This window comes from Ursus americanus, chromosome 2, assembly GCF_024610735.1.
Source record: "Ursus americanus isolate L20-20 chromosome 2, mUrsAme1.1.p, whole genome shotgun sequence".
Classification (NCBI taxonomy): Eukaryota; Metazoa; Chordata; class Mammalia; order Carnivora; family Ursidae; genus Ursus; species Ursus americanus.
In genome coordinates this window covers 2,569,885-2,589,963 of record NC_142128.1, presented here as the reverse complement: position 1 = coordinate 2,589,963, position 20,079 = coordinate 2,569,885, and the positions used below count along the sequence as shown (strand labels likewise).

The following is a 20,079-nucleotide window of genomic DNA, read 5'->3' as shown; positions in this document are numbered from 1 at the left end:
CAGAGCAACTGCTTAAGATATACAAGATATTTGACTAAAATCTGCAGACTGTGAACTGGCACCACAGATTTGATTTCTGATGACTTATTTGTAAAGAACAAAAATGGGTCAAAATGTTTCCTCTATCCTTAGGGTTTTCATATACCAACCAAAAGAAAAATCAACCAATGTTAAACAAAATTACTTTTCTAAAGGAAGAACTGTGATGCCGAAATACACAATTCTGAACACTATGTAGCGATTTACAGGAACAGGAGTTCTTATTCTGTATAATATAAAAACATTTTTAGTCTACTTGTAGCTTTCTCCACAGACTTCAGGTATTATGTGTAAAATAATAACAAGGGATGGGGGGGAGAAAAACAGAAGGCAGCTAAAACTACAAAGGAGGGTAAACGTCCGGAAATTAGAATCAGGTGTCTAGAATGTCTCACTCTTTGGGTGTGTACACGCATGTAAGGGGGCTGGAGAGGAAGAGAGGGGAGCTTGTGTGCAAAGCAGAATCAGCTGGAGAATGGGGAGAACAGAATGGGGAAAGGGGAAAGGAATCTGGAAGAACCATTTCAAAAGGGCAAAAGAATTACGATTCTGCCACACCATAATCCTCCCACCGCTTCTGGGCAATTCTATGAAGCAAAGAGAAACTCATTTTCTCCATTTCTCAGAAAGCTTTGGTACACAGTCAAGCCATCATCTCTTTAAATGTTCAGATTTTCAGAAAAGTAAATGGGGGAAGAAAGGATTATTAAGACTAGGTTAGATTTAGGTAAATGGAAGAGAAAACCAGATTTTTCATATAAAGAAACAGTACCCAAAAAAGTGAAATTCTTGAACAGAACATTTCAAATGTGTTTTAGTGCTGCATTTCTATGTATTTCCTTCCGTGATTACAGTTCTACAGCAAAAAAAGACATCTGAGTTGGCAACAGGCAGACCAGGGACATGCAGGCCATTACCAGGTACCTTGGGAGTGGATAACCAATCCTTGCTCATCACTGTAGCATACAATGACAGACACTCACAAGGGACAAGAACATTAAGAATATCAAACAGTACAAATACACATCATCCAAATAGTGAAAAAGTATCAGGGCCACGCAGCCAAAAACCACTCTTGAAGAGGGCACAAAGGAAACCTCTAAAATATAAGCTGGCTTGCTTAGATCATACAAGCTGGTGGGTATAGATGGAATCACACTGAAGTGAATACCTTTAACTCACGAGGTCTAAACCCCCAGATGCTCTTACAGACGCTCAACTCCTTTAAAAGGGCCCTGCAAAAATATTTCCAGATGTAGCAATACTGACTCCTCCAAGCATGACAGCTTGACAGACCCCTGTCAAGTGAGATCCATGCATCCCCTGTGAAAAGGGTCGGGGGATTCCCAGTTAGACTTCTTGTATCCTGGAGCAGAACATTAAAATAGCTCAGTAAGGCAGCTCATCTAGTTTACAGACACTGTATTTTTCTATTTTGTACACACCACACCCTGCATACCATTCCCCATGAGGCCCCACTGCCTCTGACTTATCATTATCCTGACAGTTTTTAGTGAACAATGGGGTTGCTGTATCCCCACCACCACCACCCCCCCCCATGCACACTCTCCCTCCCTCATGACTGGCCTCCTAGGGCCAACCCCAGACAGGCCCACACCGCTGAAGTGCTTCTGTGGCATCTCAGCCCTACAGTTATTACTTTCTGCCAGTTGCCATCTGTATCCAAATCTCAGTTCTATCCCAGCTGAAATCCCAGTCACAAAAAGAATCATTCTGCCTAGTGACTTGAAAAATTTCGATTGCTGACATTAAATTCACTCTGGAGTATCATCAACAGAAATATTCCTTCTCTGTGAGGTTTTATAATGAACCACAACTGATGGTACCTAATGCAATGACAGAGATGATATGATAGGTCAGGAAAGTCATCAACAAGCCAAGATATCGCAAAAAGTAAAAGAAATACAAAACATTATTTGTTGAGGAAAGAATGGGAAGGGAGGAGGGAAAGAATACAATGGACTAGAAGAAAAGGACAGACAACAAGGTAAGTTAAAAGGTCAAGAAATTTGTAATGCCTTCTGTGTATTTTATTTTAGTTGAGGAAGGAGAAACACATTAGGGGTTCATCTGATTTGCTAAATTAATGAGCACAATAATAGCTATGATTTATTAAGCAAGACACTGCGCTAAATGCTTTACATACATTATCTCTTCTATCCTTACGAAAACTTTGTGGAGAGATACTAACTTCTCATTTCATAAAGGAGCAACTGAAACACAGGTTACATAACTTGTCCAAGGTCACACAGCTCATAAACGGCAGAGCCAGCATTTTACCCAGCTCTTAAACTCATGACATTATCATGTTATAATGCCAATACACCATAGCCAATGACTTAAAATTGCATTTTCTATGTATTTAAAAATGAGATATCTACATGTGCTAATATGAAATAATCTCTAAGATACAATGTTAAGTGAAAGAAGACAAGTGTGCTGAGGCCCTTCTCCAAAGTAACAGTATGTTACCTTTTGCATAAAGTCAAGGGCTGGGAGAAAACACATATGGTCCCACATACTAAAAATATCATTGCAAGAATATTCAAACTGGGGGGCGCCTGGGTGGCTCAGTCGTTAAGCGTCTGCCTTTGGCTCAGGGCGTGATCCCGGCGTTCTGGGATCGAGCCCCACATCGGGCTCCTCTGCTGGGAGCCTGCTTCTTCCTCTCCCACTCCCCCTGCTTGTGTTCCCTCTCTCGCTGGCTGTCTCTGTCTCTGTTCTCTGTCCGATAAATAAACTCTTTAAAAAAAAAAAAAAAAGAATATTCAAACTGGGAACAGTAATGGCCTCAAGCAGAGGGGACCAGGGGACAGAGGATCAGAAAAGAGCATTTTCACTACATATACTTTGGCATGGTGTGACTTTTTAACCTACTCATGTAATTTTTCACAAGAAATAAGCACTACATAATAAAATACAATATAACCGTACAAGCTAAAATCCTATAATGAAGGATACCTTACACCTCTTCCTGCTCACCAAGGCTAAATAAAATTAAAAGACTTATGGACAACAAAGGCACACCTATTTTAGTCATGCATGCTTTCTAGATGTTTTCACCTATGAAGAGTACCTATTAACTACAGTTCACATCCTAAACGTGGACTGAAAATGCTGCCACACATGGAAAGAAGAAACCAACTCCTGTGAACGTGGGAGGAAAGACTGTGGGTAGGAAACCTTGGTGAGACAGGGAAGAAACAAGGCCATTCGGAAATCGTCAGTAGACAGACAGGAATGAGCGAGGCAAGCCCACCCCTGGAAGGCCTGGGGAGCACAGCTACAGAACTAAGCTGAGCTGCAGAAATGGGGAAGGAAAATGAAGGCACAGAAGCATCTATAGCAAAGTTAGGAAAAGGAATTCCCACTCCCCAATTAGTCTGAAAAGCAGAAAGATGAAAACAAAGTCAAAACTTTTGTTGAAATTCAGTGACTAATATGCCTATTCACAATCAATGTATGTTCCTTTTTTTTTTTTTTTTAAGATTTTATTTATTTATTCGACAGAGATAGAGACAGCCAGCGAGAGAGGGAACACAAGCAGGGGGAGTGGGAGAGGAAGAAGCAGGCTCATAGCAGAAGAGCCTGATGTGGGGCTCGATCCCATAACGCCAGGATCACGCCCTGAGCCGAAGGCAGACGCTTAACCGCTGTGCCACCCAGGCGCCCCTCAATGTATGTTCCTTTGCTTGCCTTAAAGTATTTACTTTTAGGACCTCTAGAATTTTATATTTACTTGGTTCGAAATTATTGGCAATGCTTATTATTAAGCACCCCTGTCCACATCCTTTAAAAGGTTTGAATACCATTTGCTCAAAGAAAAGCAACTCTGAGTAGCTTAAGCAAAAAGGAGGATATCCTCAGAAATAAACACGAGGAAAAGCAGAATGGCCACACTTCAGCACAGGCAAGAACCAGAGCAGCTCTGAGGCTGCAGGGACTCAGAGAACATTGCAAAAACAGTTCGAGAGATGACACAGCAGAAAAATGGCCAACAGAGGGCCCTGCTGTGTACCAGGGCCATTCCCAGAAAATGGTACATTTTTGTAAGCCAGGTGCCACTCTAAGTGTTGCCTACCACACTACCACATTCATACCTAACACTCTCCTAATTTACACTTATAGTGTATCTAATACAAAAGCATTAAGTTCTTAATTTATGTAAAATATTTAAATTTAAAATTACTCCTTATTTTCATTTACAATTACATGCTTCAAGTTTTTTGTACATAATACCATAAAAACTTCAATTTATTGATTTGATATTGGAGTTGTTATTGGGAGAATTTGACACCAGTGTCGTAAAACAAAGATAAGCAGCACTAACCAGAAATCGATGGTACAAATGTGTTTATCCATCCATCTTTCAAAGGAGTTTTTGTTCTTCCAGGGAGTCTGTAATTTAAAATACTGCATGTCTTTTCAAATAAATGAACAAAATAAGGCCCAAAACAGTAATTTAAGTTCCCTCCAACAGAAAAGCACACCAAAATCTCAGGTCCCCATTAATGGAATCTCAGCATGAACCACTAAACTACTTTAATATCATAGTCCTCCTAAAATCCACTAATACCACGTTATGGTAAATAATAATTGCTTTCATAATTTTTTAAAAAGTTATAAATGCTTACTGTTTGAAAATTAGAACATTCAGAAAATTTTCCCATAACAGAAATACTTTCTAGACAGGCTGGTCTATTCATTCATACTTGCTGCATAGATTATAAAACAGCTTCCCGTTTCTGACTTAATATTACATCCCCATTACTTTTTAAACCTATTATATTTTCTATAAGATTTTATATTATTTCAAAAGCAATCTAAGCCCCATTACAGTCAGAAAATAGAGAAAAGTAAAAGAAAACAAAATTGTGATATTTCTACTCCTCTGCTGGGAGCCTGCTTCTTTTTCTCCCACTCCCCCTGTTTGTGTTCCCACTCTCACAGGCTGTCTCTCTGTCAAATAAATAAATAAAATCTTTAAAAAAAAAAAAAAGGCTCTATCACAGTGCCCAGTGCATGAGGACTTGGTAAAGACAAGCTATTACACTGTGCAACGCATGCTATAACCTCATTTTTCACCTAATGTATTCTGAACATCTTTCCATGTCAATTAGATCCCCTTCTACAACATACATAATACCAATACAGTACAGTTTTTCCTCCTACACTGCATCAGCCACTAGAAAAGATGCCAGAAAAATTCAGATTCTCATCATTTTGGTCAGGGTCACCGGCTACCAACACATATAGACAGAGGACTCCAACCAAGCCAACCTGTTCCCTAAAATGGGGGAATGAGAGTCAGAGTAGTGTCCCAATGTTTCCTCACTAGCTGATTTGGGAGAAGTCACAGGCAATATGAGGTTTGACTGGGGTTTTGTTTGTTTTGGGTTGTTTGTTTTGGGGGTGGGGTTGTTTTGTTGGTTTTTTTTACAAACATGTTTATTGTCAATATCATCTATGATGAAATTCAGTTTATTTACCCAAGAAAGAACAACTTTTGAAGCAAAGAAATTGTGGTTTAAAAAAAAAAAATCTTAAGCTGCATATGAAGCTAATGAAATGCTAAATTATAAATTTTCACTAAACATATCCATCAACACAGAAGCACACAACTTAGGTTTCATGTTTGAGTCCACAGAAAACAGCAGTGAGAGATACAGATCACCTCTGCCTTTCTAACTATAATATTCTGTGATACTAGATTTAAGTAATTTTCAAAGTCCAGGAGTTTGTTAAAAACAACCAGCCAGGGGCGCCTGGGTGGCCCAGCGGTTAAGCGTCTGCCTTCGACTCAGGGCGGGATCCCGGCGTTATGGGATCGAGCCCCACGTCAGGCTCCTCGGCTATGAGCCTGCTTCTTCCTCTCCCACTCCCCCTGCTTGTGTTCCCTCTCTCGCTGGCTGTCTCTATCTCTGTCGAATAAATAAATAAATTCTTTAAAAAAAAAAAAAACAGCCAATAATATCAAGTTTCCACAAATCACAAATGTCTACATTCTCACCTGCCATTAATTCTGATCCACCGAACTTCTTTATATCTTAACAATGTTCCTCCATATGTATGCTCTTCTTCAAATGTTATTAAAAGTACTTTATCCTTGGGGCACCTGGGCAGCTCAGTCAGTTAAATGGCTGCCTTCGGCTCAGGTCATGTTACCAGGGTCCTAGGATTGAGCCCCATAGGGGTCGCAGAACTCCCTGCTCAGCAGGGAGCCTGCTACTCCCTCTCCCTTTGCCATTCCCCCTGCATGTGTGTGTGCTTGCTCTAGGGCTCTCTCTCCCACCCCCACTCCACCCTGAAAATCTCTTTTAAAAAGAGTAGTTTATCCTTGCGCATTTAATCTAGCTTCCTGCCAGCTAAGATCCAAGTCCAATTTTTTTCACAGCTAAGACCCCAATTCGGAATGTAAAGAACGCCCTTTTGGAATGTGTTGGCTAAACACAAAGTCTTTATGTTTGGTCCTTCTGTCTGGCAAAATCCTGTCATTATCTAGACACTAAATTTCTCACTCAGGTTGTTCAGTGTTTTTCTACCTGAATCTCTGTGTTCCCAAGTCCTAAACTGAATCTCCAGACTCTAACATAGCCTGCCTACTTGTATCCCTGCTAAGATCCCTCTGAAGCTCATCCCCCAGGTTCTGAATCATCTGTACAGCTGAAAGGGCTCCTCACGATCAACTATATTGTATTTTCTTGGTGTGTCTCTACCTTAATAAGCAATAAGCTCCATGAAGGAAGGAACTGTGTTTTATCATTGTACCTTTATTGCTTTACACAGTGCCTTGCTCCCTGAAAGCCCTCAGTAAGCACTAAATGAATGAATGAACTCTGCTGCCCTCACTCTTAAACTAATCTGTCCACCCTACATCAGTGGAAACTGCTAATGCTCACTCTTCCCAAACCACAAGGCTTATAATAGAGTAAATTTGAGAAACTGCTTCCTAACACCTCGCACTTTGCTATTTGCATCTCACTCCTTCCTCTAGTTTCAATTTCTCAAAGCACACCTTTTAGTAGTTCCTCCAGCAAGTCTATGAGTGACCTTTGTCTTTATCTACAAAGGCTTTACTTTGTATGGACCCAAACAAAATGCCTGCCAGTCTAGACAATGGCTTCCCTCAGGCTGCTTTTTGCCTTATTTCTAGTATTTCATCTATAGTGTGTCTAAGTATAAATTTATTTTTATGTAGCCTGCTTGGGGTTTCTTGTACTTCTTGGAACTCAGAACTTAGGCCCTGCATTTGTTATGGAAAATTTTCAGCCATTATATCTTCAGATAGTGCACCCCCTCCGTTTTCTCTTCCTGGAAGCTCGCAGAAGGTAGTGCTAGACTTTCATACTAAAGGTCATGTGTTTCAAGGACTCATTTTCCAACTCTTGACCCTTCAGTACTTCATTCTAAGCAATTTCCTCAGACCTCCCTAAGAAAAGTAGTTTGGGGGCACCTGGATGGTTCAATGGGTTGAGTCTGCCTTCGGCCAGGTCATAATCTCAGGGTCCTGGGACCAAGCCCCACACCCGGCTCCCAGCTCAGCAGGGAGTCTGCTTTTCCCTCTCCTTCTGCTCTGGCCCCATCCACTCGTGCTCTTTCAAATCAATAAAATCTTTAAAAAAAAAAACAGTAGTTTGCTCTTCAATTATACTACTCAGCTGTTTTACCTGTCCACTGAGTTTACTTTTAAAGACCATAATTTTCATTTCTGTAAGTTCTCTTTGGTCCTTTTCCAAATCTTCTCATCTGTGGTGTTCTTTCATTATAGTCTCACCTCTTGTATCTCTAATAATTTTAACCAAGCAATCTCTGTCTTAATGCCCCGGAGTACCTCCTGGAGTACAACTCTCCTACTTAAAACACCTGCCTACTCTCCTTCGTATTGATTCATCTCCTTGTGTGGCTGGCAATCTTTTTTTTTTTTTAACACTGCAAGTTCATCTTTAGCATGAACTGTTTCTTCATTGACAGTCCCAGGTTTTCATTTGCTTTGCAGGACTGTTTCACACTCACTTCTAAGGGCTCCATTGGTTTCCACAGTTCTGTACCACATTTCATGCTAATTTCTCAGCTTGAGGGTTAGTTGCACTGTAAGAAATGTTAAATTTTAACCCAACCCCAAAGTGATGTACAACTTTGGGATTCTGATGTTTCTCTTTTTATTTCTAATTATATACAACCTCAGGAGGACCACATATTTCTTTGCACTTCCATGGACCAGGTTTTTCTAGTCTTCTCTCCACAGATGGACACCCTTCAAAGTTTTATGTAGGAAGACCTCAACTCCACCTTCCTTCTTCATGGAGACCTAAGGCCATGTCTCCTGTTCCTTCATGACACCCTCAGGACCAACACCTTGGAGGCTGCATCCAGATCTGAGAGCAGGGCAGGCCTTAAGCTCCCAATTATACCCTGGCTTTGAGTTCTCCGTTCACTTCTGGTACCTGGGATGTTCTGGTCTATCAGGCTCAGGAATGCTTTTGTTTGTCCTTAGTATATTTTGTCCACACTTTCTATGTGTCTGTGGCAGGGTACAGGTGGAAATCCTCTAGATCAGCTCTGGTGGCAATGTTGTTAGAAACCTGCGATAGTCACCAAGTATGAAACTAAAATGATCACTTCAGGGAATTGTGATGATTACTTACCATTTTGCCAAATGACAACAGCCAACTTTTTTTTCCAACCTTGAGAACAGTTTCCAAATTGGTATAAATATTCCCAAGGCATTTTAAGATCATTTTGTCGCTACACACTTCAAATGCTTTCATAGTTTCTTTTTCTTGAGAATTTCAACAGATAATTTCAACAAAGAACACACCTGTTAACTCCATTTTCTCACTACCCATTCATTCTGTAATCAACTTCAATCTGCTTTATAGTCCTAGAACTGTAGTGAAATTATATTCAAAAAGATAAACATTTCCCACCTAATCAACAAATCCAATGGCCTCTTCTTGGTTCTCATCTTATTCACCTCCCCACAGCAATACTGCTATTCCAATTGTGCCACCCCAGTTCAAATACTTATTCCAATATTACCACCATCATTCTCTCACTCCCATCACTCCAATCTCTTCCTCCTTCAGTTTATCAATTCATAGCCAGATTAACATCACTACACTCCAGTCATGTCAACTGTTCACACTCTCCACTCTGCCCTACAGTGGCTCATTAATATCTAGTACTATGGGAAAAGAACAGGTGAATGAGGCACAATTCCTGTCCACAAGAGCATAAAGAATAAGACCACCACTTAACACTGACAGGATGCATGCTATGTACTTGCTAAGGTGCTAAACACCTTACCCGCAACCATACCAACCGATCCTCACAGCAGCTCTATGAAATAGGTGCGATTACTATACCTACTTCAGGGATGAGAAATAATGCTAAAAGATGACTAAGTAGCCAACCTTAGGAAGCACAGCTAGTAAATGACAGTCTATTTTATGCCAATCCCATCCTCTGAAGCAATAGGCTATACCTTCTCCACAAATATTTACAGCAAAACCCCAGACCTCACATTTGACTGAAAAAGGTATATCTAATACTTTCTTAAGAGCTCCTCGGATGCCCCAAAAATACCTTGCATTAACATATCAAAAACCACAAGTATGACCATAGTTCCCAAACTGAAGTGGTCCAACCTCAGCAAATGACTGCACTAACCAACTAGTCATGCAGGCCAGAAACCTGAATATCACCCATGACATATTCTCATCCACCGCCCATATCCAAACAACTACCTTAACAAATCCAATTTGTGTGTGTGTGTCCTAAATCTGTCTCTACAACATCTACCTCTGTCCATCTCCAACACTGTCAACCTAGCCCAGTCCACACTACCACCTTCTCTCACCACAACTGCTGATCTCTAAAGATCAGTCATTCATTCTGGTTTGTCCCAATCTACTCTCAGTTTTGCAACCAAAATGCTTTCTCCCCTTGTTGAGATTATGCTTTTAAAATACCAATCTGACCATTTCACAGATTTTGGACTCAGAACCAAAGCTTTAAGTCAATCTTTTATTTCAGGTTCTAAGCATTAGAAATGCAAAGATTGATGATAGTTGGGTTTGAGTCACAGAGGTAAAGCCAATTTTCAGTGACAGTTAAGAATGACACCAAACATAGGAACAGAAGCAAACTGAAAGAGGATGACATAGAGGACAATACCTGAGAGGTTTTGAACACTTAGCTCTAGTTATTCCTAAGGTGGAGCTGAATCCTAAATTTGCCAAGTTTCAAGGTATTCTTCTTGTTACACTGTGATACCCCAGGATGCCTCCAATGTAATCCTTTTTTTCTTAAGTAGTTCAGACTGAGTTTCTAGCTTGCAGCCAAGAGTCTTAGCTAAGAAAAAGGAAAGAAAAAAACCTTAGAAAAGCCAAGAAGACACACTTAGAAAAAGGGGACATGCCTACAAGGCAAAAATAAAACAAATTCGACATAAAGTAAAAATACCTTTGGCCAGAAAATATATAAATATGTTCAACGTTCATAAACTCATGTATCTCCTTTAAACGGTGTTACATAAAATGCTGTAGGGTAACAGCCATGTTTTCTCTTATGTTCTTGAAATCATCACAGCTTACTGTAAAGCTAACTGCTAAACAAAAAAATTAGAACTAAAAGCACAACTATACGACATAAATCGAAAGTTGCATATTTGGAAATCCACTCCCTCTGGGAACAGTGCATACACATGTTTGTATAAAGAAATTGTCTTTTTCTAGTAATACTTTACTGCTATTCTCTTTGCTGGTTGTGATTTGCATTGTCAGGTATTATAAACTCATCTTGCTCACAGCCAAATATTTTGTATATTACATAAGTATACTGAAAAGTAGTGTATCCATGGAAGGAAAAAAAAATTAGCTGTGAAAACTACAGATTATATCCTCTATAAACACTTTTTCTATTGCCATCTGGTGGTTCATGTATTAAATCAACACTGACATTCATTGTATATAAGGGCTTGGTCCACAAAATAAAAATCTCCTATTCTTTTTCCACCACATGTGACACCTAGGAAGAGGGCAAACAGAACCAAACTTTGCTTTGAAAATAGGCTCTCTTCCATGAATAAACCACAAATACACAAAATAAATTAAGGATCGCACCAAAGAACCCATAGAAACTACAACTTCCGGAGATGTCCTACTTATTGAAGTAGGACAGGTTACACCTCTGTGATATAAGCTACGAAATTCCTCCTTACCTGAAATCTTTTTCCTAACTAGTCCTCTACTTGGGCTGCTAAAATTCCCACGACCAATTACTCTTAATAAAGGCAACTACTGGGGCACCTGGGTGGTTAAGCTGGTTGAGCATCTGACTCTTGATTTCGGCTGAGGTCACATCTCAGGGTCGTGAGATGGAGCCCATGTTGCACTCCACCCTGGATGAGGAACTTCTGTTTAAGATTCTCTCTCCTCCTCTCCCTCTGCCCCCTCACCACCCATGTGCTCTATAAACAAATACATACATAAATACATAAAGGCAACTACTGGCCCTCCTCCTTGAATAGCCACAACCATTCTTTGGTTACCTCCCTATATTTTTTCTTCTTGGAAAGATCATCCATCTTTGTAAAATCAAGCTTACATATCTGACAGCTTCCAAACCTCTCATGATAAGGAATCATGTCTAGAATACAGAAGAGAACTCTGAAAGGGAGAAGAGGCAACAGAATATTGCACCAAAGGTTAATTTTATCTACGTAATAATATGAACCCACAAGCCTAGCCCATTTTCTACAGCCCATATCGCCAAAGGCTCACCTTGTCGGTTAAAAAATACTTACCAAAGCCAAAAACAGTGCAGAAACTATAGTCTTAGCCCATGTTCAACAAGCTAATCTCCAAAGATCAGTAAATTAATAGATTTACTTGACTGACACATGTTGTCAAGAAATTGGATTATTTAATTGATAGCTGTTATTTTCACTAGACATTGTATATCAACAAAATGCCAACTAAGCCTGTTAGAGTGAAAAATAGTTCTTCCTCTAATTTTGAGGGCTTTTTGATTTACTAAAAGTCCCTAAGGAATACAATTAACCAACATAACATTAGGTTGAGCACAGAAACATCAACAAACACCATCTACCAATCTCTATAAATTACTGATGGTCACTGTCCTATAAATATAAACATTTTCATATCCATCACTACTTCATATCTTTTTAAATTTCTCTTTGCATTAATTACCTCCAGTAGATTTCAATTACTCTTGCCCTTTCTTCTTCCAGCCATTTAAATAAACAAACATTTCATATTTTTAAGGAAATTTATTTCTCCAAACTGCAGGCTTACACTGATAAATTATGGCACTAATTCATTTTACAGAACCTAAAGTTTTGAACATGAACCATTTTCAGGCTAGAGTAAATACATCATGTGCTAGACAGCAGGAGAAATACTGTACTGCATCTTACTTGTCTTTGATATTGTAAACAGAAAAAGTAAAATGAAGAGAATTAGGTTCCAAGAGCTGAGACATATGGAGTTACAGAATCCCAGATAGAAGACACAGAGTCTGGTAAAGGGCAGAAAGGATATGACTATATACAGAAGATCAGAGAATCAGAGCAGAACAATTTTAAAGATCTAGTCTAACTAGATCTTTACAGGTGAGAAAACAGACTCAGAGAGGCTAACAGATTTGCTCATATCACAAGTTCGTTACAGAGTGAAATAAAAAACCAGGTCTACTAACACTTAGTCCATCACCTTTTCCATTCACCACATCCATGTTCCTAGGAAAGCTTTACAAAAGTATTCTCATTCCCACAAAAGACTGTGGGGGTAGGGGACAGGCTAAGGCTTTAGAGATGCCTGTCAAGAGGCCAGACCACCTAAATACTAGAATAGCAAATATATAAACAACTAGGGTTTCCTAAAGCAGTATTCCCATCACATCATTTGTTTTTATATTTGGATATAGCAAGAATAGTGTTAATACGATGAATCTCTAAGACTAATAATATATTTCTCCAAAACAGGCCTCAGATACAGGATCAATATGTGGCAGGTAAGTAGCTGTCCAACTCTGACAGACTTTTGCACTTCAGAGATTCACTAAAGAACATAGGAATAATTTCTACATGCTAATACAAAAGGATGGCAGGAGGTACCATATTCTCTGTCCCAGCTGACAAAACATATTGGTCAGGATCATGGGTACAAATGTTTATGCCTTTTTTACTAAAAGAGATTACAAACATACGGGGAAATTTAAGAAAATAGCTTCTAGGTATGTTGGAGTCAAAAACTAATGATGTGCTGTATGGTGACCAATATATCATAATAAAAAAATAACAATTATAATAAAAAAAACTACACATACTAAAATGCTCAGTTACATTCAATAGAAATGTATCATCACTTGGTAGGAATATTTAACCAAATAAAACTTAAACATCTTCACTTTTTAAAAGATAATTCTAGGGGCGCCTGGATGGCGCAGTCGTTGGGCATCTGCCTTCGGCTCAGGGAGTGATCCCGGCGTTCCAGGATCGAGCCCCACATCGGGCTCCTCCGCTGGGAGCCTGCTTCTTCCTCTCCCACTCCCCCTGCTTGTGTTCACTCTCACTGGCTGTCTGTCTCTGTCACATAAATAAATAAAATCTTTAAAAATAAATAAATAAATAAAAGATAATTCTACTTTAACTCCTCTTTATACTCTACCTTTCAACCTGATATTTATTCCCTACCCTCAGCTTTACTCACCTTCCATGGATTTGGACTTCAAGGGTCTACTCTTAAAACTATAGCATTTAGGGACACCTGGCTGGCTCAGTTGGAAGAGCATGCAACTCTTGATCTCGAGGTTTTAAGTTCAAGCCCATCACTGAGTACAGAGATTACTTAGAAATAAAAATCTTAAAAAAAAAAAAAAGAAACACTACAGCTTTTATTACTTATTGCAGAAATTTAAGCTGTGACCTAGTCAAAACCCAGTTTCTCTGTTTTCCTATTCACTCTGGATCTGTTCCATTCTATAGATTCAGTCAACCAACATTACTGGCCTCTGATCTAAGAGACACCTAGAGGACGGCCTCAAGTTCATGTCTCAAAACAAAAAACATGCAAGGGCTCTAAAGAGTGGAAATAATATAAAGGCAACTGGTAGATTGAATTTAATAACATCTTACCTGATTCCACTTAATTACCCGTCTAACTTGTCAGAGTTCCACTTTGTTTTGCCCCAATATTTGAGGGCACAAGAAACTTCCCAGCTAGGTATAATCCCAGTACGTAGCTAAACTTAACCATGGTTAGATAAAAGGTATGCTGAAGCAAACTAACAATTCTGTATCATACAAAATGCACCTCTTTATTTGCATTTAAAGGACTTAAGGGGCGCCTGGGTGACTCAGCCATTAAATGTCTGCCTTCGGCTCAGGTGATGATCCCAGGGTCCTGGGATCGAGTCCCGCATCGGGCTCCCTGCTCCGCGGGAAGCCTGCTTTTCCCTCTCACACTCCCCTTGCTTGTATTCCCTCTCTTGCTGCCTCTGTCAAATAAATAAATAAAATCTTTAAAAAAAAAAAAAGGACTTAAATGCATGTACTTGAATGCAGATAAAAGAATTTTCTAACTGTTCCTCAAAGAAATGGTTGGTACACTCCCAGTGGTCAATTCTGGGGCATTAAAATCTGCCAATAGACTGCCACAACCTATTCTCAGTTGGAATTTGAAAATTACAGTATGAAAAAAATTCTCTGTGAAGAAAAACTCCAAAATGGCGACAGTCACTTTACTATGGGAGAAGAATGGGTATATGGAGGGGGTTATGCGTATTTCCTCTTCTCTCTTCCAAATTATCCAGTGGAATTTAACAATGACAACAGTAAATAAGGTAACCTGAAATCTGAGGTCCAGTAACAACGCTACAGTATTTAGAAAACATCAACCACCATCTTCCCTTGGTACTGATCTGAATGCTCTTCCTCCCCATAGAAAGCTCCAGGCTACATGGAAGGCACTCCAGCTTAGTGGTTACTAACAGACTATAGATTTAGCAGCCTGCTTTCCATTTTGGCTCCATCACTACTAGTCTCAGGATCTCAAGCCAATTAGTTAACATCTCAGTGCCTCAGTTTCCCCACAGGTAAAATGAGTACAAAACGCTACCTACCTCTCAGAGGTTGTTGTGAAGAGTAAATGAGCCTGCTTATAAAGCACCTAGTGCTTGGCACATAAGAAGGGCTCAGTAAAGGTTAGCTACAGGTGGCTATACATAAGGCTGCATAGAGGGTGATAATTGCTTATTACTGGATTTACAAGACAGTTACCAACCAAGTGGCCAGTTGCCATCTGTCAAACATGCAGTGGTCTAATAAAATTTAATCAGTATCTGAGCACTTACTTAGTGTAGCACTCTCCATGAAGACTCTCCAGTAAAGTAGGTAGTCTGGAACTCAAGTTCCAGATGAAACTCGAATCACAAAGTTAGGAGAGAAAGGGGGTCCAAGAAGAAAAGGGGAAACCAAATGCTTCTGGGGTAATAAAAGCGTAAGGCCCCAAAAGGAAGCTAGATTTGCAGCAAACCCAATTAGCACAGTTTTGCGACTTCTCCAGCAAACCAGTGGCAGAGAAGCCTAATTAGTGGACCTGATCCAAGGCTGGAAATTGACCTGAGAAAAGTGGCCCAGGTAGAGGTCCAGGTAAGCATCCAGACCACGTGAAGTCAGACTAATGATGACAGAGAATTGAGTGAGATTATGGGATTGGCCAACAAGGATAAAACCAGAGCACAAAGATACAAGCATCACCTGTGGAGCTTTTTTAAATCCACAGATTCATGCTCCAGAGATCCTCCAGGTCAGAGGTGGAGCCCAGATGACTGTATTTTTAAATTTCACTGGTGATTCTGATGCATACCGCACACTAGCACAAAGTAGGAGCCCAACAGTAGGAATAAACAGAATAAGTCATTAAAAGCTGATTAAGTCAGGGAGAAACTTCAAACCTTGAGATCACAAACATGGAACAAGTTTAAATAAAAGGTTCAAAGTGTATAAAGGTCACTGGAATTTGGGGGGCAGGGGAGTACAATAAAACCCCAAGGCCAGCTAGAAGGTTAAAAGGGAAACTGCATCATGGTGATCTCATTCAAAGGGTTAGAGCAACGGTTCTCAAACTTGACTGAACATTAGGATCACCTGAGGAGTTTTTAAATCTGACACCCAGGTCAAACCTCAAATTCTGGAAATGAGATCCAGGCTTCAGTATGGTTTAAAGCTCCTCCGTGACTCCAATGCATACCCAGGTTGGAGAAACATGGAGCCAGAGAGGCTCCAGGAAAGCAGCAGGTGACTGGAATGAGGAAAGACATAAGGCAATCTAACTTAGCGTTCTCAAACCTTGGTGTGTATCAAAATCACCCGGAAAGCAAGCTGTGGTTCTACAGGATCACCAAACTCCCAAGAACCATCCATCTAGGGGCGCCTGGGTAGCGCAGTTGTTAGGCGTCTGCCTTCGGCTCAGGGCGTGATCCCGGCGATCTGGGATCGAGCCCCGCATGAGGCTCCTCCGCTGGGAGCCTGCTTCTTCCTCTCCCACTCCCCCTGCTTGTGTTACCTCTCTCGCTGGCTGTCTCTATCTCTGTCAAATAAATAAATAAAATCTTTAAAAAAAAAAAAAAAAAACATGGATCTAAGTGGCGATAACTCCAAAGGAGAAACAGAGAACTATGAACAACCCCAAAGCAATAACTGAGAAGGGCATTTCTATCCCTTTCAGCCTGATGAATATAAACTGTTAATACACGAGACTATATTTAATGTAGGAGGCTATACTAAACATTACCAGAATCAATAAGCCTATCAAAGACCTAGCAGTAAAACTAGGGCACCACAGACTAAACGTATATGATACTTATGACCCAACCATCCTTCACCTCAGAAGGCATCCTCAGAAGGCCACACTCAGGTCTGGGGACACCCGGCTGGCTCAGTCTATGGAGCATGCAAGCAACTCTTGATCTCAGGGTCGTGAGTTCAAGCCCCACATTCGGAGTGGAGCCTACTTAAATAAACTCAGGTATGACTCTGGTGGACAATATAAAGAAAGTATGCATTGCCACCTGTGTTTCAGAATTAAAGACTTAACTCTTTAAGAATCTAGAAGTATTACAAACAAACACACACCAATAAGCAGAGTATAACTCAGAAATTCTCATTACCATGTAGAAAGAAACCCCAAGACATATTAAAGGTATATTTGGAATATCTGAACCTGGTATTTCTCATAACGGCCAATTATGTAACTTGGGCTATGTAACTATATGTAACTTTTACTAGTCAATGTTGCCCTTCTCCCAAAATATCATGACCAACCCTAACCACATAAAATATCATTAGAAGAAAAACAAAGAGAAATTAGGAAATGCTTCACCTAGCGACACAATAACACGTACTTATGACTAGTTCCAGCCTGGTGTTGAGTATTCCATTTAGAATGTTACATTTTATCTGATAAGATTCAAGAGAATATATTCCCTTGCATATGACCAACTCATCATCCCATCAGAAATCTCTACAGCAGCACCAGAATTTTCATTTTCAAGATACATGAGCTTTTGTCAAATGGTGACATCTCCCCAGTAATATGAATTTTCAATATGATATAAAAAATGATGGATATATTACACATTTCACAGAGCACAGAGAACAGAAGTCTGTCAATGAATTTAAAATTTGTGACAACCCATTTGAAATTTTACACTAAAAGACCTGTACACTTTCAAAAACCATATAAATGTAAAACAGATACCAATGTTTTCACTTGCAACAAGGAATAAAATATTCCTAACAAAGTTTAACTGCTGCCTTGGTGCATTTTAATTATGTATTTTCCTTAGCATTACAGCTGTAAAAATGTGACACATATACAGCCTTCAGAGTGCAACTGATAACTCGAAATCCTTGTAATGTACTCAAAAACAAGGCCACCAGATTCCCCCCACCACTACCACCATGTGAACTTGTGCACAAATCTTCAAATGTACAAAGCTTTCTGCAAAGTGCAAGTCACTGCTTTAAAAAAAAGAAAGAAAGAAAGAAAATAAACACCATCTCCATTTTAAAAGTCAGCCCTAAGTGATTTAGATTTCTCCATCTGAACCCGGCTTCTCTAGCAATCTACGGATCCCATTTTACAAAATGACTTAATAAACGCTTTTCTACCAAAGTCGATCATTAGGCAAAAAGAAGCGCGCGCATACAAACACATACACACACACACACACACGCACACACAAAGTGAAATGAAAATTTTCCTAGTAATGGAGGAGTTAACCAGAAATACGGCAATTTGTTTTCACGCAGCAAAACATGAAAGCAGGTGTTAGGAGAGCCTCGGGGAGGGGGCGGGGACGGGGACGACCACGGTTGAGATAACGTTAGGTCAGCGTTAACATGAGAACCGTGAGTGAGTACTTGCACTACCCGGGGACAGTCGTTGAGTTCATACCTTGCAGACGTGATTACATCCCAACTGTTACACGTCCCTGCACGTACGTCGCCGCCACTGGACACTGCGCACGGCTAATTTAAGTTTAGAGCGCCCATCGCCGTCAGTGCCGGCTCCTTCCAGTGACAGTAGTATTCCCCCACGCCGCTAAGGAACACCCGAGTCAGCTTTCCTGGAGCTGCCAACAGCAGCAGGGGTACGCTACCCCGAGGTAAAGACCTCCCCCGAAGGAGGCACCGACTCCTGTCTGCATTTTTGTTGTCTGCTTCTATCTTTACCCTTTGCAGACGAGCCAACTTCAGCGGAGAAGGATGCTACTGTCCACCGGGTTTTTAGCAGGACCCAGATTGAGGCGGGAAGCTCCGCGTTGCAGCCAGTCCTCAGCCCCGCCGCGAGCGGGGCTCCCCATTAGAGCCCCCGCCCCGCTCGCTCTCGCCGGGAGCCCAGGCTGGGGGCAAAGCCGCGGGCACCCAAAGTTTTGCTCGCGGCTGTCTGCACCCCCCACCCCCCGCCCCGGGCTTGGGCGGCCGGCCGCGACGGATGGGGACCCGGGCAGGACCGCGCGGCGGCTCCCGCCACGGGCGCCGCGCCCCCGAGGTCCCGCGGAGATGCCCGCTGCCCGCGGGGGGCGCCGGGCTCCGACGAGCGGCCGGCTCCCAACTTGGGCTGCGGGGGCCGCACGGCTTCGGTCCCGCCGGCGACAGAGCCCCGCAGGGCGCGTCTGCCAGGCGAGCGCTCGGCTGCCCGGCCCGCTGCGTCAAGCCCCGCCGCCCGCCCCGCGGCCCCGACGGCTCGGACTCGCCCCGGCCCCGCGCCCCGCGCCTACCTTGAGCCAGCGCCCGAAGCAAGTGCAGCTGCAGCGCCAGGAGCGCCCACCATCCGCGCCGCCGGCCCGCACTCAACTTTGTCGCCGGCCGCCCGCCGCGCTCCCCCGCGTACCGGCCAGGGCTCTCGGGCGCCGCGCGGGCTCCCCGGGGCCGCCGTCGCCGCCGCTCCGGGCCGGGCGAGGACCCCCGCGGCCGCCCCGGGCCCGCAGCGCCACCGCCGCCCCGGGCCATGCTGAGGAAGAGCTGCCGCCTCCGCCGCCCGCGCCCGGCCTCGGGCCCCGCGAGCGGGACGGGCGGGCGGTGGCCGCTGCCGAGCGGCCAGGTGCGGGGGCCGGGGGCGGCGGAGGGGCGCGGCGGTGAAGAAGTTGTCAGCGGGGGAAATTCCTGTCACGCCGCCCCCAGCGCCCCCGCAGCCGGAGCGCCCGGGCCGCGCCGCGTCTCCCGGAGGGTCCGGCGGGCGCTGAGGAGGAGACGCCGCCGCCGCCGCCCCCGCCCGGCGCTGAGGAGAAAGTGCGCCCGCCCGCGCGCCGGCGCTCGCCCTCCGCCGCCGCCGCGCCCCATTCACAGCCCGGCCGCACGCGCCGCCCGCCCGCGCCCGCCGCCGCAGCTGATTGGCCGCGGGGAGGCGGCTCGCGGGCCTCCCGCCCCGCCCCCACGCCCTCGCCTGTTTTCAAACTCGCCGCGCCCGCCCGCCTGGAATTTCGCGCCGG

At 42.6% G+C, this 20,079-nt stretch overlaps 1 protein-coding gene across 2 annotated transcripts in view; it reads right to left on the bottom strand.

Moving 5' to 3' along the window:
- SDK1 (sidekick cell adhesion molecule 1) overlaps window positions 1–19,856 on the bottom strand; it is an 875,077-nt gene extending 855,221 nt beyond the window's left edge. For both annotated transcript variants that reach the window (XM_045813352.2, XM_087866987.1), the window contains exon 1: window positions 19,369–19,856. In XM_045813352.2, the coding sequence (XP_045669308.2) occupies window positions 19,369–19,600 (232 nt within the window). In that variant the 5' untranslated portion in view covers window positions 19,601–19,856. The remainder of the gene's footprint in view (window positions 1–19,368) is intronic.
- Window positions 19,857–20,079: the final 223 nt, after the last annotated feature.